At 41.7% G+C, this 25831-nt stretch overlaps 1 protein-coding gene across 27 annotated transcripts in view; it reads left to right on the top strand.

The window, feature by feature from the left end:
* Nucleotides 1-25831, top strand: part of USP28 (ubiquitin specific peptidase 28) — an 81287-nt gene that overhangs the window by 25641 nt on the left and 29815 nt on the right. For 13 of the 27 annotated variants that reach the window (XR_004435649.1, XM_033204252.1, XM_033204237.1 and 10 more), the window contains 8 exons: nucleotides 9279-9384; nucleotides 10285-10444; nucleotides 16707-16793; nucleotides 17828-17965; nucleotides 19377-19450; nucleotides 20433-20512; nucleotides 22375-22523; nucleotides 24375-24502. Coding sequence is in view for 26 of the 27 variants with exons in the window: in XM_033204237.1 (XP_033060128.1) it covers nucleotides 9279-9384; nucleotides 10285-10444; nucleotides 16707-16793; nucleotides 17828-17965; nucleotides 19377-19450; nucleotides 20433-20512; nucleotides 22375-22523; nucleotides 24375-24502 (922 nt within the window). In the remaining variant the exon portion in view is untranslated. The remainder of the gene's footprint in view (nucleotides 1-9278; nucleotides 9385-10284; nucleotides 10445-16706; nucleotides 16794-17827; nucleotides 17966-19376; nucleotides 19451-20432; nucleotides 20513-22374; nucleotides 22524-24374; nucleotides 24503-25831) is intronic. The other 14 variants (XM_033204254.1, XM_033204253.1, XM_033204249.1 and 11 more) reach the window with 2 other exon arrangements.

Raw genomic sequence — 25831 nt, 5'->3', positions numbered from 1 at the left:
TCCAAGGGCGTGGGTATAGGAGAAACAAAAGGTTCTCCAGCTTAAGCACTGGTTGCTGCCAGTGTTCAGAGGTCTGGGGTGGTGAAGAGTGCCCAGGAAAAGCCAGGAGAACGGGGACTCTGGAAGCCAAGGAGGCTTCTGGGAGGAGAGACCAAGGAGAACCTTCTGGAACCTTCTGGGAGAAAGGCGAGGCGGTGTTAATGGACATTTGGGCTGTTAACAGCTTTGAACTATTCTGAATGATGCTGCTGTGAATATTCTCATGTATTCTCATATTCTCTTGGTACACACTGCAACTTTTTTCGGTCAACATTGTTCTTTTTGAGACTTACCCATGTTGAGGGTTACAACTGTAGTTCATTCATTTTCACTGGTGTGTAATATTCCATGGTCTGAATACACCACATTGTATGTATTTGTTGATTGACTTTGGGGTTGTTTTCAAGCTTTTGCTATTCAAGCCTGCTGTGAGCTATTCGGATTCATGCTTCTTGTCCTTGTATGCAAGATTTTTTTTGGTGTATATATCTAGTGATGTAGTTGGTAGGTATTAAGATACGCTTATCTTCAACTTTATAGGTAACGACAGTCTTTTCCAAAATAATTTTTTACCTATTTATACTCTGTTTAACAGGGCTTGAGAGTAACCATTACTCTCAAATTTGTTTTCTTAGATTGGGAAATTGTCATCCTTCCTACTCATGTGAAATGCTACCTCAGCTTCCCCTCATGGGTCTTACGGATGCTAATAAAAACATTAGGTTAATTAACAAAAGAATGGGGAAAGGCAGAGGGGAGAGTCAAAGGGCTCACCCCAGGAAGGTGGAAATTTTTAAGTGGTTCTGTTACAGGTTCTTAGCACTGAAAGCATTTGCATGGTCTGTTGGGATAGTAAAGCCCAGTTTGGAATCAGTGTCTATAACCTGTCAGGACCCATTTGTAGTCCCCTAGGGTTACCAGCATTAGTCTCACTGGCCAGCAGTGTTCAGGGCCTTGCCACCATGGAATCTCCCCATAGCTGTCGGCAGTATCAAGTTCTTTTTTTTTTTTTTTTTTGAGACGGAGTCTCGCTCTGCTGCCCAGGCTGGAGTGCAGTGGCCGGATCTCAGCTCACTGCAAGCTCCGCATCCCGGGTTCACGCCATTCTCCTGCCTCAGCCTCCCAAGTAGCTGGGACTACAGGCGCCCGCCACCTCACCCGGCTAGATTTTTGTATTTTTTAGTAGAGACGGGGTTTCACCGTGTTAGCCAGGATGGTCTCGATCTCCTGATCTCGTGATCCGCCCGTCTCGGCCTCCCAAAGTGCTGGGATTACAGGCTTGAGCCACCGCGCCCGGCCGGCAGTATCAAGTTCTTATTGGCATTTTGTTCTTGAGAGGGTGGAAAAGGAACATGTCCAGACTCAGCCCATCTCTGCACTGCTGCAGTACCCCCATATCAACTCATCTTAAGGGATTTCTTCTGATTGGCATCGACATGGCCTACTTTAATGCAGCCTTCAAATTTCCATAGGGCCTTGCCCCATATGGGCATCCCTTTAATAGGCCAGGTTTCCATTGCTCTCCTGCCTGATCATGTGGCCACTGTCCCCTGCTTGTGAGTGAGTAAAAAGCCTAACACGGGGGCTTTTATCACTGTTCAATCCTTCCATCACTGCTAGAAAAACAGCATGCAATCAACACACACTGCTGATTTGTTTTTACCTTCTTTGATCCCAGTGGCGACCTTCCTTCCAAATACGATGTTAACCATTCACCTTGGAACTATCATTTGCAAACCAAGCAGCTCTTTGTTGGTCTATTGAGAGGTGTTTGTTGGGAAACTGTGTGGGTTTGTGTGGGTAGGATCCAGCAGCTCCTCACACAATTCCAGAGTCAGTCTTAGGGGCTCTGCTACCTGGGGAATGCAAAGACCTCCTTGCATTTTCCAGGTAGCAAAATCCTGTATAAACCGTTTCCATTTTATCATGGAGCTCTCTTGGGCACTGCCATCCTCATTGAAGTGTTTCTCTGACATCCCCCAACAAGACAGCATGAGTATTTCAGGTTTCAAGATGATTTTGTGTCCTCAGTTATAAGGGTAGCTTCAATTAATGTCTCATAGCAAGGTAATAAATGCTCCTCAAGTGGTACTTCTCTAGTCCAAAGTCTCAGTGGTCGTCTCTGGGAGGACTCACAGGCTTTTGCCATAAGCCCTGGTAAACGCTCCACAATCAGTTTGTCCCTACCAGCACTTCAGCTTCAATTCTCTATTGTGTAGGCTCAGTGAATCTTTCTGGTTCCCATTTAGCATGTCTAATTATTGTTGCTTGAAGGACAAGTTTGCATGCCTTCTGTTTTACAGGAGTAGGTAGAGGGAACATTCTCCAGGCTGATACAGTATCCATCCCCATAATACAATCAAGTAGAAAAGATGGAACCACTTCACATTGAAGCAGGTTCAGATATACCAACTCGCCTATAAAATTTTGTCCTAATTCCATCAACCCTTACTTTCCTAAGTATAGCCTCCTTTAGGACTTTATCAACAGGCTTTGGAATCACAGTGCATTGTGCTTCTGTGTCACGAAGGCCCAGAAAGGTTTCTACTCCACACCCTGACCCCTTCACCACCGGTATACATAAGGCTTTGGGTCCCCAGCCAGGGATTCAGCCAAAGTACTCTTGGCTGTTTGTCCGTCTTTGTCTTGATTAACCTGCCTCAACATTGCCCCACACAACTGTTGGTCATCTTTCTCTTTGTGGTCTCTGCCTTTCAGCTTATAAAATTTCTCCAAACTGGGTTAAATACAAAAAACTTGTTTGAAGCCCTTTAATGTTGGTTAATCAGCAGAGTTCCCTTTGGTCCAGCCACCTTTGGTAGTGCTGTATTAAAATGTTTAATCAGTATGTTTAATTGAAAGACTGTAATTCCCCACTGATCTGCAGTATCAATTCTGTGTTATCTCAAACTTTCTTTTTCCCCTTAGTTTCATCCCATCAGCATTTTCTTTGCTCACTTCCTTAATAATCCTTTAAACATTTCCACCTTTGTCCTTTGACTTTCCCATCTGCCTTTCTCCATTTTCCTGTTAATGAACCTGTTGTTTTTTATTAGCATCTGTAAGACCCATGAGAGGAAGTTAAGATAGCAAATCTATTGAGGCTTCCAGAACTGTTTGTTAGTTTTGCTATGGTCATGTTGTATGAGGGGTCCACACTGAAGGGTGTCCTTAACCAGCATGACCTGGGTAATGGGCATTTTCAGTGAGTGAATATCCCTGTCATGATAAAGCCAGTGTCTATTTCACTGAGTATCCGTTTTCAGCTCTTTTGTATATATACCTAGAAACAGAGTTGCTAGGTCATATGATAATTCTATATTTAGCTTTTTGGGTAACATTTCTAAAAGAGAACTGTTTATTTTTCAAAACTGCAACATTATCACACTAAAAATAATCCCTTAATATCATCAAATACCCCATGTAGAAATTTCCCTGGTTATCTCATTAACAGTGTTTGCAGTTTTTGTAAGAACAATGATCCAAATAAATTAGAACATTAAGTGTTTGAAGTGTTTTTTAAGACTCTTTATTTATAAAATCCGCCCCCCTTTTCTTGCAGCTTAATATCCGAAGAGATCAAGTCCTTTGTTATGTCAATTTTCACGCATGGAGTTTGGCAATTGTATTACTGTGGTATCTTTCAATGGATTTTTCTGTCTCATGTCTTTCCTATAAATGCAGATGCTTATCTGGCACAACTGTGTCATAGGTGGTGGTGTGTATATATCTTCTATTTTGTTACATGAAGAAGCATATAATTTCTGGTTGCCCTCTTTGTGTTGTTAAAATCATAACTGTATTTAGGTATTGTCAGCTTAATTCATCTATTATGAAGTTTCTCACTTAGCATTTTCAGCAGCCATTAATGATTGTTACCTAAATGGTAACAATCTAGGTACCATCTAGGTAAAATTAGCTATAATTTACCATCTACGTATAAACCTAGATGGTAATGGAAGTAGAATGGTAATATTCTATCATAATTATGATAATTGGAATAGTTGTAGTGATAATTGGATTATTTATTTATTTATTTTTGAGAAGGAGGCTCACTCTGTCGCCCAGGCTGGAATGCAGTGGCGTGATCTCGGCTCACTGCAACCTTTGCCTCCCAGGTATAAACTATTCTCCTGCCTCAGCCTCCCAAGTAGCTGGGATTACAGGCGCACACCACGACACCCATCTAATTTTTGTATTTTTAGTAGAGATGGGGTTTCACCATGTTGACCAGGCTGGTCTCAAACTCCTGACCTCAAGTGATCTGCCTGCCTCGGCCTCCCAAAGTGCTGGGATTACAGGCGTGAGCCACCGTACCCAGCCTGATAATTGGATAATTTATTACTTGAAATTATTATTTTAGTAAAAAACACATTACATAAAATCTAAGGATATCACAAATATTTGATTTTTAAATACTTGATCCGTTTTTAAATGTAGAGTTCAGTAGTGTTAAGAATAGTCAAATTGTTGTGAAACAACTTCCAGAATGTTACCATATTGCAAATCTGAACTCCATACCCAGCCCCTGGTAACTACCATTCTGCTTTCTGTTTCTATGAGTGTGACTACTTGAAATACTTCATATAAGTGGACTCATACAGTGGTTGTCTTTTTGTGACTGGCTTATTTCATTTGGCATAATATCTGTCATAAGTTTCATCCATGTTGTAGCATGTGACAGTATTTCTTTTTTTCCAGTCTTTTTTGGTAAAACATACAGTTTACCATCTTAACTGTTTAAATGTACAGTTCAGAAGTATTAAATAAATTCATATTGTTGTGCAGCCATCACCACCATCCATTCCAGAACATTTCATTTACTTAGTATGCATGGAACAGTAACCCCCATTTTTTCTCTCCTCTATTCTACTCTTTCTCTGAATTTCTAGGAACCTCATATAAGTAGAAATACACTGTCCTTTTGCAGTGGGCTTATTTCACTTAACAGAATGTCTTCAGACTTCATGTTACAGCATGCCTCAAATTTCTTTCCTTTTTAAGGCTGAGTAATATTCCATTTGTATGTATGTATATGCCATGTTTTGTTTATCCATTCATTAATGGACATTTGGGTTGTTTCTACCTCTTGGCTCTTGTGAATAGTGTTGCTGTGAACTTGGATGTACAGATATCTCTACAAGACCCTGCTTTAGGCTGGGCACCGTAGCTTATACCTGTAATCCCGGCACTTTGGAAGGCTGAGGCAGGTGGATAGTTTGAGCTCAGGAGTTCAAGACCAGCCAGGGCCACATGGTGAATCCCTGTCTCTACAAAAGGTAGAAAAATTAGCCACGTGTGATGGTGTGTGCCTGTAGTCCCAGCCACCTGGGAGGCTGAAGCAAGTAGATCCCTTGAGCCCTGGAGGTTGAGGCTGCAGTGAGCTGAGATTGTGCCACTGCACTCCAGCACGGGTGACAGAGTGAGACTGTGTCTCAGAAAAAGACCCTGCTTTAGATTCTTTTGGATCTATACCCAGAAGTAGGATTGCTGGGTTATATGGTTGTTCTATTTTTAATTTTTTGAATAGACTCCGTACTGTTTTCTGCAGTAGTCGCACCATTTATTTTTATTTATTTATTTGTTTGTTTGTTTATTTGTTTATTTGAGACAGGGTCTTGCTCTGTCGCCCAGGTTGGAGCGCAGTGGCACAATCTTGGCTCAATGCAGCCTCCACCTCCCGGGTACAAGTGATTCTCATGCCTCAGCCTCCTGTGTAGCTGGGACTACAGGTGTGTCCCACCACGCCTAGCTAAGTTTTGTATTTTTAGTAGAGACGATGTTTCCCCATGTTGCCCGGGCTGGTCTCGAACTCCTGACCTGAAGTGATCCACCTGCCTCGGCCTCCCTGAGTGTAGAATTACTGGCATGAGCCACCATGCCTGGCCGTATTTTATTTATTTGTTTTGTTTGTTATTTTTTTTTGAGACAGAGTTTCACTGTTACCCAGGCTGGAGTGCAGTTGTGCAAACAGGGCTCACTACAGCCTAGACATCCCAGGCTCAAGTGATCCTCCTGCCCCAGCCTCCCAAGCAACCGGGACTATGGGCACATACCACCATGCCCAGCCATTTTTTATTTTTTATTTGTGTTTTGAATTTTTTAGAGACAAGGTTTCGCCACGTTGCCCAGGCTGGCCTTGAACTCCTTAGCGCAAGCCATCTGCCCACCTTGGCCTCTCAAAGTGCTGGGATTACAGGCGTGAGCCACCGCCCTGGCCAGTTGCACCATTTTGAAATCCCACCAACAGTGCACAAAGGTTCCAGTTTCTCCATATCCTTGCCAATCTTCTGTCGCTATGGGTGTGAAAGGATATCTCATTGTAGTTTTGATTTGCATTTTTCTGATGATTAGTGATGTTGAGCATCTTATGCTTATTGGTCATTTATCTAGTATATTCTTTGGAGAAATGTCAATTCAGATTTTCTGCCCATTTTTGAAATCATTCTTTGTCTTATTCGGTTACAGGAGTTCTTTTTGTATGTTCTGTGTATAGATCTCTTATCAGATGCATGTTTTGCAAATTTTTTCTCCCTTTCTGTGAATTGTCTCTTTACTTCTTTTTTTTTTTCTTTTTTTTGAGACCAAGTCTCGCACTGTCGCCCGGGCGGGAGTGCAGTGGTGCGATCTCAGCTCACTGCAACCTCTGCCTCCTGGCTCCCATGTTCAAGCAATTCTCCTGCCTCAGCCTCCAGAGTAACTGAGATTACAGGCACCTGCCACCATGCCTAGCTAATTTTTTTGTATTTTTAGTAGAGATGGGGTTTCACTGTTTTTGTCAGGCTGATCTCGAACTCCTGACCTAGTGTTCCGCCTGCCTGGGCCTCCCAAAGTCCTGGGATTACAGATGTGAGCCACTGTGCCCAGCAGTCTCTTTACTTCTTGATGGTGTCTTCTGAAGCCCAAAAGATTTTTTATTCTATTTTTTCTTTGGTTTCTTATGCTCTGGGTGTCATCTTAGATTTTGTTGCCTAATCTAAGGTCATGAAGATTTACACCTGTGTCGTCCTCTAGGAGTTTTATATTTTAGCTCTCATTTTGAGGACTTGATCCATTTTGACTTAATTTTTGTATATGGGGCTAGGTAGGAGTTCAGCTATATTCGTTTGCATGTGGTGTTCAGTTGTCACAGCACCATTTGTTGAAAAGATATTCTTTCCCTCTTGAGTTGTCTTAGTACTTAGGTTGAAAATCAATTGACCAGGAATGTAAGAGTTTATTTCTGGACTATAAATTCTGTTCCATTGATGTATATGTCTCCTTGTGCCAGCAGCACACAGTCTTGATTACTGCAGTTTTGTAATATTTGTGTGTGCTTTTTAATTTAAAAAATTTTTGTTGCCGGGCGCGGTGGCTCAAGCCTGTAATCCCAGCACTTTGGGAGGCCGAGGCGGGCGGATCACGAGGTCAGGAGATCGAGACCCTCCTGGCTAACACGGTGAAACCCCGTCTCTACTAAAAAATACAAAAAACTAGCCGGGCGCAGTGGCGGGCGCCTGTAGTCCCAGCTACTCGGAGGCTGAGGCGGGAGAATGGCGGGAACCCGGGAGGCGGAGCTTGCAGTGAGCCGAGATCGCGCCACTGCACTCCAGCCTGGGCGACACAGTGAGACTCCGTCTCAAAAAAAAAAAAAAAAAAAAAAAAAAAAAAAATTTTTTGTTTTGAGATGGAGGTTTTGCTCTTGTTGCCCAGGGGATAGTGCAATGGCATGACCTTGGGTCACTGTGGCCTCCGCCTCCCAGGTTCAAGCGGTCCTCCTTCCTCAGCCTCCCAAGTAGCTGGGATTACAGGCATGCACCACCGCACCTGGCTAATTTTGTATTTTAAGTAGAGAGGGAGTCTCTCCTTGTTGGTCAGGCTGGTCTTGAACCCCTGACCTCAGGTGATCCACCCACCTTGACCTCCCAAAGTGCCGGGATTATAGGCGTGAGCCACCGCTTCCAGCCTCTTTTGTTTTTTAAAACTGTTCCTGTGGAACAGGGCTACCACATAGGCAGTGTGCCCAGAGTAGCTGTGGATTATTTTGGGTTTCCCTTTTAGGTGATTATTATCCGTGAATTATGACAGTTTTGCTTCTTATTTTCCAGCCTTTGTATTCTTAGAGATGGAGTCTCACTCTGTTGTCCAGGCTAGAGTGCAGTAACACAATCTCAACTCACTGCACCCTCCGCCTCCTGGTTTCAAGCGATTCTCCTGCCTCAGCCTCCCAAGTGGCTGGAATTAGAGGCACGTGCAACTACACCCAGCTAATTTTTTTTATTTTTAGTAGAGATGAGGTTCCACCATGTTGGCCAGGTTGGTCTCAAACTCCTGACCTCAGTTGATCCTCCCATCTTGGCCTCCCAAAGTGCTGGGATTACAAGCGTGAGCCACCATGCCCAAAATTTCTTACTGCCTGCCTAGAACTTCCAGAACCATGGTGAATAAAAGCAGATGTGTTTGTCTTAGTCTTGATTTTAAAGCAAATGTACTTAACGTTTTTCCATTAAGTATAACAGTTTTCTGTGGGCTTCTCAGGGATACTTTTTCTCAGCCTAACGATGTTTTTCTTTTCCTAGTTGGCTTTCAGTTTTTATCCTGAAAGAAAGTTGAATGTTATCAAATACATTTTCTGTATCTATTAAGATGATCTTTTTTCTTTTAATTGTTAAGATAGTGAATTTTACTGCTCCATCTTGTATTAACTCAGTTTTTTTCCTGCAGTAAACTCAACTTGATCTTAATGGGTAACTTTTTTTGTATATTATTGGGTTCTATTTGCTAATGTTTTGTTTAGGTATTTTGTATCTGTGAGTATTTTGTATCATGTGTGAGTTTCACTTTTTCTTTCTCTTACTGTTCTTAACTAGTTGAGTATGTCCCTTGTTTATGAAATATTTTGTATGAAATTGAAAATATCTGTTCCCTGGATGTTTGATATTTGACTGATGTTTTGTGATAATAGAGACTATTTAACCCACATGTATGGGATCTACTTTGGACTTTGTGGAGTGAGAATACAGAAGAGGGTATTTGATTCATTTGATCATTGCAGCTTGTTTTTTCTGTACTGTGGGCTAGTCTAAGGTTACAGTGTAGCTGAAGTTACTCATTTGACTATGCAGTAGGGTAATAAAATTGTTACACGTTGAGCAATTGTTGTAATGAAAGCTAGGGAGTATATCTTTATCTTTTTCTTGTATCACAGAAGGGCAATGTTTCCTATATATAGACTAATTAAATTTCTGTTTATCTTACAGAAGTGATAGACCTTACTCATGATAACAAAGATGATCTTCAGGCTGCCATTGCTTTGAGTCTATTGGAGTCTCCCAAAATTCAAGCTGATGGAAGAGATCTTAACAGGTTATTGATTTAACTTATAATCCTTGCCCCCACATTTGTGTGTATGTCAAAGGCAATAGCTCTGTGAATGCCACTCAGGAATAATTCTGCTAAGCGCCTGAATGAAATTTCTTTTAGGAGAAATTTTGAATTCGCATTAGCTTACTCTTTGAAAAAGCTTACTTTTGAAAAAGCCAAACTGAAAGGGGTTTTATTGCAACCTGTGTCTTTGAGTAGAAGCATGCAAGGTATTTCAGTTCACAGTTGAATTAAAAACAACCTAGTCCAGGTATCTGATAAATGTATATTCTCTTTTATAAACTTTGAGGGTTATGCTGTTGCACATTTTTAAATGCATTATTCAGCTACCCTGTCTCATAAGTGATCAAGGAATCTATTTTTTTGAACTGGTACTAATTGGATGATTGTTTGGTACTGTTCACCAACATCCAGTTCCAGTGGTGGCCTCTCCATTTCTGGACATGTTTATTCCCACACACTGCTGAGATGTTTATTTCAGGGAACATAGCGCTGTGTTTTGTGTCCTGGGCAATTTGGAGGCTCTTATCTTTAGCACAGTGTCTCTCCTGCCCTTTTCAATGGTGAGGTCTTAGATAGATTCACTGTGTTGAAATCTAAAATTTCTAATATGGTACCCTTAAATAGTCTTGAATTTCAACTCAGTTCTATCATGGACCTTATTAGTAATAATGTCTGTTATGGAAGGATTAACATTTCTATGTTTAAATCTTGCTTTTCAGTTGCGTTACAATCTTACAGTTCCTTATATAGCTAGGGATTATCCAGTAAATACTTTTTCTGGCATTTTGAATTATCCACAAAAGGTTACAGCATCCTGCATATGCTATATTATTCTTTAACTATTTTCTTTTTTGATGTGTGGCATGCTGCACAATATAGGATGCATGAAGCAACCTCTGCAGAAACTAAACGCTCAAAGAGAAAACGCTGTGAAGTCTGGGGAGAAAACCCCAATCCCAATGACTGGAGGAGAGTTGATGGTTGGCCAGTTGGGCTGAAAAATGTTGGCAATACATGTTGGTTTAGTGCTGTTATTCAGGTATGATATTTTTAAGAGATAACTATGTCTTTTGGAAATAACTTTGTAATTTATTAAACTGAAATGTAGAAACATAGCTTTCAAAAAATTAAAACAGATATTTAAAACTGGGGAGTTTTTCTGGCATTATTGTGTTTGGATTTAGATGCTTTGATGTCTAAGTTGAGCAGTACTAAAAAGAAATCTGCTGTGGTTGTAAATATATTGAATAGGTGTTTTGGATAAGCATTTAGTGAATACTATATTATAGCAGTGAGAGTGAATAAGGAGGAATCAGTTGTTGAAGGCTATCATAGCTATCCAGGTAGGCCACAGTGGTGGCCTGGAGTAGAGAAGTGGCAGAAATCATGGAAGGAGAGAAGTGAATGCATTCTTGAGGCGCCGAGGAGATCAAATCTACAGGATTGGTGGGCAGTTGGATACAGGATATGCCTGCAGTAGTTGAGTAAGACTATGAGGTTTCTAGTTCTAGTAGCCAGGTGGATTATAGTACCATTTGACCCTGGAAGAGGAATAATTTGGGTGTGTGTTAAAAGTGGATTTCAGTTCAGGTTTTTTTGTTTGTTTGTTTTGTTTTTCTCTGACACGGCGTCTTGTTCTGTTGCCCAGGCTGGAGTGCAGTGGTGTGATCTCAGCTCACTGCAACCTCTGCCTCCCAGGTTTAAGCAATTCTCCTGCCTCAGCCTCCCGAGTAGCTGGAACTACAGACACGCACCACCAGGCCTGGCTAATTTTTGTATTTTTAGTAGAGACAGGGTTTCACCATGGTGGTCAGGCTGGTCTCCAACTCCTAACCCAGTGATCTGCCTGCCTTGGCCTCCCAAAGTGCTGAGATTAGAGGCGTGAGCCACTGTGCCTAGCCACTTGGCTAATTTTTTAGTAGAGACAGGGTTTCACCATGTTGGCCAGGTTGGTCTCGAACTCCTGACCTCTCAGGTGATCCGCCTGCCTCAGCCTCCCAAAGTGCTGGGATTTCAGGCATGAGCCACCGTGCCTGGCCCAATGTCTTCATTTTTTAAATTTATTTTTAATATTTATTAGTTATTCATCTAAGACAAGACGGCGCAATCTCAGCTCACTGCAATTTCTGTCTCCCAGGTTCAAGGGATCCTCTTGCCTCAACCTTCCGAGTAGCTGGGACTACAGGCACGCACCACCAGACCTGGCTAATTTTTGTACTTTTAGTAGAGACGGGGTTTCGCCATGTGGGTCAGGCTGATTTCCAACTCCTGACCCCGTGATCTGCCTGCCTTGGCCTCCCAAAGTGCTAGGATTAGAGGCGTGAGTCACCGCGCCCTGCGATCAGCTCAGTTTTAGATATGCCGAGTCTGAGGTGCCTGTGCCTGTGGATGCTGTGGTCCTAACTGCCCCTCATTAAATTCACAGAGTGCCCTTTTGTCCTTTGATCACATACCCAGCAAATGCTCCAACTGAAATGAGTTGAGTTTAAGGAGATACCATGTAGGCATACAATTATATGAATTTGTACTTCAGAAAAAGTAGTGGGCTCCAGATATAGTTTTGGAAATCAGCACCTTATAGATAGCAATAAAACCAAGGGAGTGAATAAATAAAACCAAGAGAGTGAGTGAATTCACTAGAGGGTAGTGGCGCTTTAGAAGTATCGATCAGGCATCTTAAACTTACATAGCCCCAAGGCAACCCTTGGCGCTCACCCCCGCAGTCTTCTCCATCATGGTACTACCCAGCTGCTCAAGCTAAAAAATGGAATTCTCCCTTCCTACACATCCACTACATCCAGCTTCTATGTACTGTCTTAGGCTCTGGGGAAACAGCGGGGACTAAAACAAAGCCCGTACTCTGATGGTTTACTTTGGAAAGAGTGGCACAGACAGTAAACAAAACATCAGGAGGTGACAAGTGTAGAGATGAATGAGTGAGTCTGGGGGACTGGACAGGGTTCAGCTGGAGAGGGCAGAGGGTCAGGGATGGCTTTTCTGATGAGGTAGGCATTTGAGCTGAGATCTGAAGGTGGCCAGGGAATGAGCTATATAATTACATAGGGAACATTTCAGACAATGAACAGCAAATAAGCAGACTGAGGTTCAGGAGCTTGCTTAATGTGTCTGAGAATAGCAAATAGCCAAGATGGAGTGATCCAAAACTGATAGCAGTGGGATAGGAAAGATGGTGGAGTTGGAGTGGGAGAGCTTGTGGTCACAATGAGGATTTGGGAATTCTAGATGAAATAGGAATGTATTGGAAGGTTTGGAGCAGAGAAGTGATATGATCATACTTCCAGTTTAAAAGGATCACTGGCATCTGTGTTGAGAATAGAATGTAGGAAGATAATATGGAACATGTCAGTTCTTTCCTGTCTGAAAAGAGAGAGAGAGAGAAAGAGAACATTCCCTGGATTCACCCCCTTCCTCAGCCTTCACTCCTGTGGAGGGTGGACAAGAGCCAGCAGATGCAGAGGATACCTGAGTAAGGCTCCTGGGACAGCGTGAGCAGACAGCGTAGAAAGTATATCTGAGGGGTTGGCCTTAACAAGGAAAAGGGCAGGAGAGTAATGGGAAGGGAGGAGGAAGAAATGATAACTGCACATTAGAGCTGAAGTAGTGTCTAGTCTTTTTTTTCTCCTTTGTGAAATAAGCAGCTATTTTTTGAGACAGTGGAGAAGTGACAGAGTCAGATTTTAAAGGGAGTAAAAGTTTGAAATAGTTGTTGGAGATGGTGGGAGAACCGATTGGCACCAGAGTACAGTAGTAGGATTTCCAAAAATTTGAAGATCTGCTTGAAATTGTTTACTTTAAATGTATTGTGATACCAGAATGCTCAGTGTCTATCAGGACTTCTCTTGGCAGCACTCTGAACCTCTTACATGGAAAACTCAACTCATTTAAGTTGGAGCATTTGCTGGATATGTGATCAAAGGACAAAAGGACACTCTGTGAATTTAATGAAGGGCAGTTAAGACCATAGCATCAATGCTAGATGGAGAAAGAAATGACGATAGGAAGGAACTGATTGTTAGGGAGCCAGGAAAGAGATCAATTTGCTTGGGCTCCTGCTGAAGTCAAAGAACAGGTATCTATCCTGCAGGTAATCGGACACAAAGAAGACATGTAATGGTTGCAGAGTGAGCTTTTCTGAATGTGTAATCTGCGAACTGACACCTTTCATGTGTTTGGCGTATTTTGGGTGCAGACTGGGATGTGGGTGTAGATAGAGATGGAGTGGAGGAATGTGTCACTAGAGATGGGATGCCCAAGAAGCCGAGAGATCTCCAGGCTGGATGCATGCGAGCTCCCTCAGCAAACGATTGAACACCTGTTCTACGTCTAGCAGTGTTCTAGGCCCTTGATATAGGAGTGAACAAAACAAAGACAGCTGTGCCCACATGGAATGTAAATTCTCAGGAGGTGAGATAGAAAATGAACAGTAAACTAAAAACTAACAGAATGATGAACGAGCTACATAAAATGTGTATAATAATACATTAGACTGTGATTGGTCCAGTGGAAAAAAGAGCAAGGTTACAGAGATTGGAACTGCAGGAGAGGTGGGAACAGGTTGCAGTATTGACTGTGGTGTTGGATGAGCCTCACTGAGGTGGGGAAGGGGGTGAGACTAGCAAGGGAGTGAACCAGGCATCTATTGGGATAAAAAAACATTCCAGGTAGAGGAACACATAGACCAATGGCTTCATGGTGGGAATGGGCTTGATGTGTTCAGGGAACATGCTGGAGTCCAAGTAGCTGGATGCTAAGAGCAAAGGGAGGGTCACTGGAGAGGAGGTTCTGAGTGGACAGGAGTCACTGAAGGTCCCCAGTGGCAGACTGATCAACTCTGGCTCAAGTATTAAGAGGCTCCCTCTGGCTCCTATGGTGAGATAAGGATGGAGAGGCAAGGATGCATGGGGAGAGACCCATGGCTGTCATCCATGGAGAGTGATGGTGACTCGGACTGGACTGGTAGCCCTGGAAATAGAAAAGAGTTGGGGTTCTTGATATATTTTCAAGGCAGCACTGACAGGATGTCCTCAGGGATTGACTGAAGTCACCTAGGAGGATGTCAGGACTTGGGAGAGTGAGGAAAGCTGTTCCTAGATGACAGTGTTGAGTGAATCGGGAGCTTTATTTTTGCCATATTAGCGAGGTAGTTACAAGGAGCTGCGTGGCAGTTGTGAGCAAGTGTGAGTTGGTGAAGGGAAGTTCTGGAAGCAAAGAGACCATGTGCTGTGGTGCAAGTGAGCGGCGATGGGAGTTGGATTAGAGCAGTTGATGGGGCGCCGATAGGGAGAAAGCAGTTAGGTTATAAAGAGCACCCAGAGGCAGAAGCCAAAGGACTTGTTACTTATTAGATGTGAATGGCTAGGAGAAAGATTCAAGGATTTTTCTACAGTTCTAAACTTTGGTGACTAGGGGAGGAGGATGTAATGAAGTGATGCAGAGAACACAGAAGCAGCAGCGTTTGGATAGGGAATAAATTGGGAGATGTGCATAGTATTAGCGCACACTTAATGTGATTTTTTTTTTTTTTTATCTTTTTTGTTTTTCTTTTTGTGTGTGTGTTTTTTTGAGACAGAGTTTCACTCCTGTTGCCCAGGCTGGAGTGCAATGACACCATCTCAGCTCACCGCAACCTCCGCCTCCTGGGTTCAAGCGATTCTCCTGCCTCAGCCTCCCTAGTAGCTGGGACTACAGGCATGCCATCACACCTGGCTAATTTTGTATTTTTAGTAGAGATGGGGTTTCTCCATGTTGGTCAGGCTGGTCTCGAACCTGACCTCAGGTGCCTCAGCCTTCCAAAGTGTTGGAATTACAGGCATAAGCCACCACTTCCAGCCTAATGTGGTTTTTAAGAGTAATGGCAAAGCCTGATTTTCGTGATGGTGAAGAGGTGGAGTTAAGTGGCTGAGAATGTAAAGCCATTTTTCTCACAGCAGAATAGAAACTCAAGAATATCACAGGGTAGCCAGCAGAGTAGGAATGCAAGTGTGTTAGGTAGACAGGTGAGGTGGAAGAGAAGAGAGTGACTGAGGATAGAGCTCACCAGCCAAGTCCTGGTTCCCGAGAGAACTTTGGTGCAACATGACCCGGTTTACACTCCAGTCCAGGTGAACACTCACCCTGTTGGCTGAATCCCACCGCAGCTTGTGTTAGAGTGAGGGAAGCCAGAGAGGTGCACATGGGCTCTAGTCAGGTACCGACACTTGGATTCTTTGGATGACATTAGGAAATATACCTGGGGCTTTTGGAATACCAAGGAGGTGTTTTATTTAGTTCTAATTCCAAAGTTTTGCCTATTATTTACCTAGGATGCTTCTTCAAGAGTTCCACCGTGCAGGCCTGAGAGGGTTTTCATTTGAGGAGCGTGTTGGGATGAGGAGTTATATATTCATACAGGAGATATTTTTAAAGAAAATTAACTTATGAAAGGTATTCACAGTAGAAAAATGTGATTTGCAAATAATAAAAAGAATCCCTCTCTCCAGTTCTACCATCTGCTGTTAAACTTTAAAAAAATGCAATATTATGACAAGGAGTGAATAGTAAACACTGCTATACTAACCACCTGGCTTAAAAAGTTAAATGTTACAAATTTCTGTTCTATTGAGTTCCTGTTGTGACATCTTCCCTTTCCCACAGACATAACCACACTTGGATGTATCCCTGAACAATATGTAGTATTGTTTTACATGTTGTTAATATAAGCAGTATAATACTGTTTTTCTGTAAGTTTTTATCACTCAAAATGTAGTTTTGAGGTTTACCCATGTTGATACACATAGCTCTTGTTTTTTTCATTTTCACTTTAGTTGGTCATTTTATAAACACTTTTTACAATATTATTTCAATGACTGCTTAATAGTCTATTGTGTAAACACAGTATAGTGTATTTAAACTGCTGCTTTTGGCTGGGCTTGGTGGCTTGTGCCTGTAATCTCAACACTTTGGGAGGCCAAAGGAGCAGATCGCTTGAGCTCAGGAGGTTGAGACCAGCCTGGGCAACATAGGGAGGGAGACCTGGTCTCTACAAAAACAAAACAAAAAACAAAAACTGCTCCTTTTGTTAGACATTAGGTTGTTTCAATTTTTTCCTAAAGTATTAATATTCTTTGAGCTAATTTTTTGTGCACAACCATTATTTCTTTAGAAATAACATAAGTCGAATTGCCAGGTTGATAGTTTTACATACTTTTAAATATGAAATAAAATATTTAAAGTGAAAAATACATATGTTGCTGCAGTTATTTTCAGGAAAGGCTGTGTATCCCTTTCTTTCTTTATTTCAGTCTCTCTTTCAATTGCCTGAATTTCGAAGACTCGTTCTCAGTTATAGTCTGCCACAAAATGTACTTGAAAATTGTCGAAGTCACACAGTAAGTTGGTGTCAATGGATTTCTTCACTGTTATTTAGTCCTTTTCATCCCTAAGGCTTCCAGATTTTTGCCTAAAGCTGATACCCATCATATTCTTTGGCCTGTGCTAATATTTGTTTTCATTTCTAAATGGCTCGTTTTCCTTTTTTGGGATAACATATAAGGGTATGCAAAAATGTAAAATTAAGTAGGAATAAAATGAGAAAAACAGCTCCAAGAATATGTGGGTGGGGAGACCCCAAATACTGTTGTGCTTGTTGTATCCTTTCTCTTCCTGAGCTGCTCAGGTGATGTAATGGTGGAGAGATGCCCTGATGCAGGGGACCTGAGCCGCCTTTGTCGATTTTATTCTGTTTTTGCCAAAGGTTGTAGCCTCCTCCCGGCGTTTTAACCCTTCCCAGGATTTCACCTTAGCGTAATGCGTTTTCTCCATGAGAGGGAGGGCAGCAGCTTCAGAAAGTGGACATTTCTGTTTTTCCAGCAGTGCTGTCTCTCTGGCTTCTACATAGTTACTCTTCAGTTTAGAGTACAGTCCTTACCAGAGTCCCTGTAACATTATATAGCCCTGTGACTTTCACCTAGATCTAGGTAAATATAAATGAGGGCATGATTATTGAAAACTTTTTTTTCTTAAATGACCACTTTTCCCCTTTCTTTTTTTTCTTTTTGAAATGGAGTCTCACTCTGTTGCCCAGGCTGGAGTACCGTGGCCCAATCCAGTTCACTGCAAGCTCCGCCTCCTGGGTTCACGCAATTCTCCTGCCTTAGCCTCCCGAGTAGCTGGGACTACAGGCGTCTGCCACCATGCCCGGCTAATTTTTTTTTTTGTATTTTTAGTAGAGACGGGGTTTCACTGTGTTAGCCACCATGGTCTCGATCTCCTGACCTCATGATCCATCTGCCTTGGCCTCCCAAAGTGCTGGGATTACAGGTGTGAGCCACTGCGCCCGGCTCACGAAAACTTTTTTTTTCTTTACACATTCTGATTTTCTAAATGAGATGTTGTAAGAGTACATGTGCTTTGTTTTCTACAGGAAAAGAGAAATATCATGTTTATGCAAGAGCTTCAGTATTTGTTTGCTCTGATGATGGGATCAAATAGAAAATTTGTAGACCCATCTGCAGCCCTGGATCTATTAAAGGGAGCATTCCGATCATCTGAGGAACAGCAGGTACAAAAGAAACCTTATTCTTGAGTTTGAAGTCGCGCCTTGTCAATATTAATGTGGTACTGCTTTATTTCAGCTGCGTAACAAGCTGTGAACATGACTAAGCAGGACTGTGGGCACTCGTTTCTGACTTTTATTTTGCCTACAGAACAGGTGGTGAGAGAAAGCATGTGAGAGTGTGTGTGTGTTGCATGGGGTCTGGCAGTTCTCAAGAGAAGAAGAAATAGTATTAGAAAGAACGTAGAATTATACAGGGGCTATTGACGTGCAAAGGAGGAGATGGGAAAATACCTCAATGAACTGTAACAAAAGGGATACCAAGAAAAGTAGTCCTTTGTCTGCACCTTTGTCTTGGAATGGTCCAGATGGAAATTGTAGCCTTAAAACTATCTAAATCTGAGTTCAGGAAGGAGCTTTTCTCAGCAACTTCCCTCTTCTAGACTTTCCTTTCCCTACCTCCTATTAAAAAATAGCCGGGCATGGGGGTACGCACCTGTAGTCCCAGCTACTCGGGAGACTGAGGCAGGAAGATCCCTGAAACCCAGGAGTTTGAGGCTGCAGTAAGCTGTGATTGTGCTACTGTACTCCAGCCTGGGTGACAGAGTGAGACCCCGTCTCTGAAAAAATAATTAAAAAACGAAAACAAAGCTGTCACTAATTAGATCAGCTTCTTCCTCATACAATTTTTTTTTCATTCTCTATTTGAAGGTCCTACAGTTCTACAAAATTCTCAAAACGTTAAAGTTTTCTTTCTTTATTCAGATCTCTGTATTGTTCTAAAGTTCCTTGGGCCTTTTTCTTAAAAAGTCCTACTTGGAAGATTTTGTTTATTTTTCTTTCTTTGTCATAAATAGATGTGGCTGGAAGTAGTAGCGTTCCAGCTTCCTTCTAGCTACAACTTACAGGTTGCTTAATGCACCTTCTTTTTTATGTACAGTAGCTGGGTTTCAGTGTTCCTATGTTTTCATGATATTCAGCCCCCAAAAAGAAATGCTTTCAGGCTGGGCGCAATAGCTGATGCCTGTAATCCCAGCACTTGTGACGCCGAGGCAGGTGGATCATTTGAGGTCAGGAGTTCAAGACCAACTTGGCCAACATGGTGAAACCCTATCTCTACTAAAAATACAAAAATTAGCCGGCCGTGGTCATGTGTGCCTGTAATCCCAGCTCCTTGGGAGGCTGAGGCAGGAGAATTGCTTGAACCTGGGAGGCAGAGGCTGCAGTGAGCTGAGATTGCGCCACTGCACTCCAGTCTGGGTGACAGAGAGGGACCCTGTCTCAAAACAAAAAACAAAAAGAAAAAAAGAAATGCTTTTATGGTAGTATAATCTTAATTCATTGGTGGGATAAGGATAAATTTTAATTTCTCTTGGTATTGCATCTAACTTTTATGCAATTTGTGCCTCTCTTATAGCAAGATGTGAGTGAATTCACACACAAGCTCCTGGATTGGCTAGAGGACGCATTCCAGCTAGCTGTTAATGTTAAGTGAGTGTTGAGGGTTTGTTTGTACATCCTTCCAACTCACAGTGGGGCAGTGAGAATTATATGCTGGAAAGTTACTCTCCTTAAGTAGAAATTGCTGGTTTTTAACCACACCTCCTGGGATAACCACTGAGGTAGTCCTCATCGTGTATCCTGTCACCTTCAGCTTTCCCCTCTGAGGATATAGCAGTCATCTAATCCTGCAGGTTTTTTTTCCCCCCTAACTAAAGGACTATAAGTGTTAACTTTATTAAACTCAGCATGTACTATAAAATGTATTTGTAAAAAGGTCAAATCAACCTCTGTTGCGAACATGATGGTATAATATGGATACTTAAATTTAAGATCCCTTTTGAGGTCTACTTAGAATGTGTAGAGTATAGGCTATAGTCATTTCAGTCACTCAGAGAAGTGAAATTTAGGGCACAATATAGATATCCCTCTGAGAAATTTGTGTTTTAAATGGTTTCAATTCTAGGTAGAAGAATTGTAACTATAAAATGGTTTTGGAAACAGCAACTTAACATAGTTAGCAATTTGAGATGGACTTGTAAGAAGAAACTTTTTATTTCTATTGTATCAGAGAGAAAAATGTTTTGTATTTGTAAATCTGTGCAACAGAGTTCATTCTTACGTTTATACTACTTCTATACCTTGCATACATCTATCATTGGATATAGATGTATATACTGAAAGCATACAGATACCTGTATTTGTCTGCATCTGTGACTCCGCTATTAGGCTTTAAGCTCCTTAAGTCCAGGGATTGGACCTTCTTGTCTTTGTGTCTTCAGAGTTTAGCACAATGCTCGAAAGAAGGTGTTCAAGAAGTGTTTGAACTGAACTAATTGTTACTTATTTAGATCATACCTGGCTCTCTGGGGGTTGATGAAAATGCACTATTTTTGCTTTTGAATGATGCTTGGATTTTATGTAGCACATATCTTAATCCAAACAATCCAGAATTGTCTCCTTTTCCTAAAAGCAGCAGTCCCAGGAACAAATCTGAAAATCCAATGGTGCAGCTGTTCTATGGTACTTTCCTGACTGAAGGGGTTCGTGAAGGTAAATTCTCTGCTCTGAATTTTAATTCTAGACCTGTGATCATATCTTTATTACTGTGTCCCTTTGAGGAGGCAGTACAGTGAAAAGGCTTGAGAGTCAGCAGTACCCAGGTCTGAATATTGGTTCTGCCTCTGTTTAACTGTGGATAATCTGTGGAAGCTTCTGGATCCTCAGTCTCTTCATCTGTAAAATGTGCACAGTCTTTATCTCAGATTTATCATATTAATACTTGCACAGCCCAAATCTGACATGAATGTCAGGTAGTGATTTTACTCAGTTTTCTCTGTGTTGCTTATTCTAATATAATACCGAATCTCAAAAGGTTTTATTGAGTGAGACTGCCCAAAATGTTTTTCTAGACTAGAGACTTTTCACTCTGGAGGCTTATCTATCTAAGCTGCATGCTAGACACATAATTTATTTTTAATCATGGAGAATTTAGAATACATTCAAATAGAGCAATTTTATTTTTTTTTAATTAATTAATTTATTTTTTTTTTGAGGCGGAGTCTCACTCTGTCGCCTGGACTGGAGTGCAGTGGCCAGATCTCAGCTCACTGCAAGCTCCGCCTCCTGGGTTTACGCCATTCTCCTGCCTCAGCCTCCCGAGTAGCTGGGACTACAGGCGCCCACCACCTCGCCCGGCTAGTTTTTTTTGTATTTTTAGTAGAGACGAGGTTTCACCGTGTTAGCCAGGATGGTCTCGATCTCCTGACCTCGTGATCCACCCGTCTCGGCCTCCCAAAGTGCTGGGATTACAGGCTTGAGCCACCGCGCCCGGCCAATAGAGCAATTTTAAAACCTCCGTGAATACAGCCTTAGCCCACAGCCAGTCATTCCCCATCCCACCCCACTCTTACCAATCTGATACTCTTTTTAAAACAACCCAGTACCAATATGACTCTGAAAAATAGCATTTTAAACTATCAAATATTGAGTCAGTGTTCAGATTTCCAATTTGTTTTCATAATTTTAAAAAAATAGAAAAATTTATTTTTAGAGTTTGTTTTAATCAGGACCCCAGTGTGTGATTCATTTATGACTGAATATTTGTAGGCGCCCCCTCCATCGTTTTTTCCTTGAAATGTATTTTTTGGAGAGACTGGGTTGTTTGTTCTGCAGCATTTCCACAATCGGAAATTTTGCTGTTTGCATGTCCTCTGATACATATTTAACATATTTTAACATATCCCCATGTTCCTCTCTACTCCTCCTCTTATAAATTGGTAGTTGGATCTAGAGATTTGACTAGAGTTAGATAAGGCTTTTTTTTGGCAAGACTATTTATTCACAGGTGGTGAGAAAACCCTTGATTAGGAAGCACATAATGTCTGGTTGTCTTTCTTTTTGCAGTTCGCTTTTTTTTTTTTTTTTTTTTAAAAAGACAAGTTCTTGCTCTGTTGCCCAGGTTGTAGCACAGTGGCATCATCATAGCTTACTGTAACCTTAGACTTCTGGGCTCAAGAAATCCTCCTACCTTATCCTCCTGAGTAGCCAGGACTTCAGGCATGTGCTACTGCACCTGGATAATTTTTATTTTTTGTAGAGACAGGGGTGCCACTGTGTTTTCCAGGCTGGTCTTAAACTCCTGGCCTCAAGTGATCCTCCCACCTTGGCCTCCCAAAGCGGTGGGATTACAGGCATAAGCCACCACGCCCCTGGCCTTTTCCCAATGTTACTGGTTGTCAGTGTTCAGTGTCTGGATTGACTGGCTCGTTAGAGATTGCTATAAAGACTTAAGTGCATTTCTAACAAGCTGTCAGGAAGTTGCTGAATTTAAAATGTTGTCTCTGTGGAGCCAGAAGATAGGCTTTAGATAGTCATAATGATGTCTTTTTAAAAAAGTCTCTCTCTTTGCCTAGGAAAACCCTTTTGTAACAATGAGACCTTTGGCCAGTATCCTCTTCAGGTAAATGGTTATCGCAACTTAGACGAGTGTTTGGAAGGGGCCATGGTGGAGGGTGATGTTGAGCTTCTTCCCTCTGATCACTCGGTGAAGTATGGACAAGAGGTACGTTGGAGATCTTTATTTGCTATGCCAGTGACAAAGCCAGTTAAGTAGGAGTGAGCTTTTGGGCAGACTAGTTTCCCATCACATATTAAGTAACTTTACACTTAGCAGAACTTGAATTTGTCATAAGTCTCTCATCAGTTGATGTGAGTCAGTGAGTATCAGTACTTTGATAAATGAAATTTTTACTAAAACTATGAATTTGAGTTACTCGTGTAAAGGTTGTATGCTGCTTCTGATGTTTTAAGTATGATCAAGTTTCTCTCTTTCTGTTGAAGCCTACCTGTACCTGAGTAGGGAGAACCCACTGCCTCCATATTTTCGGAGGGTAAAAGTACAGTGATTAACTCCTATGGTATGCCATTTAGAATATTTTCCCTGTTATAGTATTTACTGTGCTCAATTGTAAATTCTGCCTTTGCTTTTAACATTTTTAAAATTAATTTTCATTTGTTTATTTATCTTTTTTTTTTTTTTTTTTTTTCTGGGTTGGAAAGAAAGGGGGGAAGTTAAAGGGAGAGCATGGGTAGTTAACATCTCAGTATTCCAGTTGGGTTAAGAATTAGTGAATAGCATTTGTAACATAATTCTTAACACTATACAGTTGGGATTGTTCTCCATTGAGCATACGTTTTGAGACAAAACTGTGGCTTATATGAGTCCAACTCAGTAATTACTATAGGAGAAAGCGGAGCTTTCCTGAATTAAAATAGGGAGCCTAACATGAGCCATATGAAAATACATTCACTGTAGAGCAGTGTTGGAACTCAGAGAGCTACTTCCTCCCTGGCTTTTCAAGGAAATAACTGATTCCTAATGGAGGAATTATGTCATCTGTACCATCTGTGCAAACCTGGTGCATCCTCTTACAAAAGAGGGAATGTTCACCAGCTATACTTAGGCCTGTGAAGACCTGTATTCCAGGATGGGAATTCTATAAAAATTAAACAAAAACAACAAAATCATCATGCTCATTTAGATTTCACCCTGAGGTGGTCTCACAGGCTGTCTGGATTCACCTCATTATGCTGACAGGGTCTCTGAAGGGAATGCTGCTTGCACTTGTGGTAAAGGAAACATTTTAAAGCTGTTGACAGGAACCTCAGACATACAGGTGAATTGAATAGAAAAGCCAAATCTGATTTAGCGTTTTCTCACCTGTGATCCCTGACTTTTTTTTTTATGTCAGTGCCTTCCTTCCTTGAAACTCAAGTAACGTCGTAGGTTGATTTGACTGACTTCTTTATGAGACCTCTGTAAATTTTTGAAATTCAGAGATTTTTCTTAGAAACTGAGAAATTGTAAAACCATGAGGCTATTTCAAATTTCCTTTGTACACATAAAGGAGATTCAAATTATGGTTAATAGACTAAAACAGCATGTAATACATGTACACATATGAGTCTTTTTAGCTGGCCCATGGAGTTGTCTCTTTAGCTACATGCTGCTTCGATCATAATTTCATATTCTTTAGTTAGGCTAACTGTTTTCTTAAGTTTTTAAATCTCTTTTGAAACTGATGATGTAATGAATGAGTTGTGTAGATGCTTAGTGCAGTTCACATATCCAGGGGTGGTTTATTATGAGGATGATGGTTGAGTAAAATTCTGTTGACTGGCTAGTAAATTTGGAGTCTTGAGGAATGTTGAGCCATATTCTGTAAGAGATGAGATTCTAAGTGTTCATTCCCTTTAGTGTTTGGGATAAAAAAAAAAGTTCTAGTATGAGTTTGCCTTGAGTATAAGTTCTATATCAAAGGAATAAAGTTTGATTAGGGATATTTTAAATCTGGCTATTATTATTTACTAAAATTAATTTTTCTTTCTCTCACATTTCTACTCTTGACACTAGCGTTGGTTTACAAAGCTACCTCCAGTGTTGACCTTTGAACTCTCAAGATTTGAGTTTAATCAGTCCCTTGGGCAGCCAGAGAAAATTCACAATAAGCTGGAATTTCCTCAGATTATTTATATGGACAGGTGAGTTCTTGGCTGATTTTTTTTTTCCTGACGTATTGCAGCAGTAGAGATGAGCATGTACTTAGTATGCATAGGAATCACCTGGGAGTCATGATAATATGCAAATTTGGATTCTGTGAGTCTAGGTTGAGGGTCTTTGCCTTTTTCTAAGACCTCCCAGGGTTGTGCTCATGTTGCTTCTGATCTCCAGACCATGATTTGAGTAGCAAGACTTTAGGTGAAAGCCCTCCTTCTTCTGGGGGTAGGAACTACCTGAATTCCGGGGGTTGGGGGGCTCCTAGCAGACTTACATTATAGAATGTTAATTTTTTTTTTTTGAGACAGAGTTTTGCTCTTGTTGCCCAGCCTGGAGTGCAATGGTGTGATCTTGGCTCACCATAACCTCCGCCTCCCAGGTTCAAGTGATTCTCTTGCCTCAGCCTCCCGAGTAGCTGGGATTACAGGCATGTGCCACCACGCCCAGCTAATTTTGTATTTTTAGTACAGACAGGGTTTCTCCATGTTGGTCAGGCTGGTTGCGAACTCCCGACCTCAGGTGATCCACCCACCTCAGCCTCCCAAAGTGCTGGTATTACAGGTGTGAGCCACCGTGCCCAGCCTAGAATTTTAATTTTATAAAAGTCTGGTTGAGACCACTTGGTGGCTCACATCTGTAATCCTAGCACTTTGGGAGGACAAGGTGGGCAGATAACTTGAGCTCAGGAGTTTTAAGACTAGCCTGGGCAACATGACAAAAATCCTGTCTCTTAAAAATAAAATAAAATTAACTGGGTGTAGTGGTGTGCACCTGTAGTCCCAGGTCCTTGGTGGGACTAAGGCAGGAGAGTTGCTTGAACCTAAGCCTGGGAAGTAGAGGCTGCAGTGAGCTGTGTTTGTGTCACTGCACTCCAGCCTGGGTGACAGAGTGAGACCCTGTCTCAAAAAAAAAAAAAAAAAAAAAAAAGAGAGGTGTGGTGGCTTGAGTTTTTCTTTTCTTTTCTTGTCTTTCTTTTTTTGAGACAGAGTCTTGCTGTGTCACCAGGGTGGAGTGCAGTGGCAACATCTCGGCTCACTGCAACCTCTGCCTCCTGGGTTCAAGCGTTTCTCCTGCCTCAGCTTCCCGAATAGCTGGGATTACAGGCACACGCCACCACACCTGGCTAATTTTTGTATTTTTAGTAGAGACGGAGTTTCACCATGTTGGCCAGGATGGTCTGGATCTACTCACCTCGTGATCTGCCTACCTCCGCCTCCCAAAGTACTGGGCTTATAGGCATGAGCCACCGTACCTGGCCTCTTTTACTTATTTTTTATGTAGTCATTCTTATCCCATGGTTTATTTTTAGGCAT

The sequence above is a fragment of the Trachypithecus francoisi genome, unplaced genomic scaffold, assembly GCF_009764315.1.
Source record: "Trachypithecus francoisi isolate TF-2019V2 unplaced genomic scaffold, Tfra_2.0 Lachesis_group8, whole genome shotgun sequence".
In the NCBI taxonomy this organism is placed as follows: Eukaryota; Metazoa; Chordata; class Mammalia; order Primates; family Cercopithecidae; genus Trachypithecus; species Trachypithecus francoisi.
Note: the sequence above shows the minus strand (reverse complement) of the source record. Positions and strands in the feature narration are given on the sequence as shown.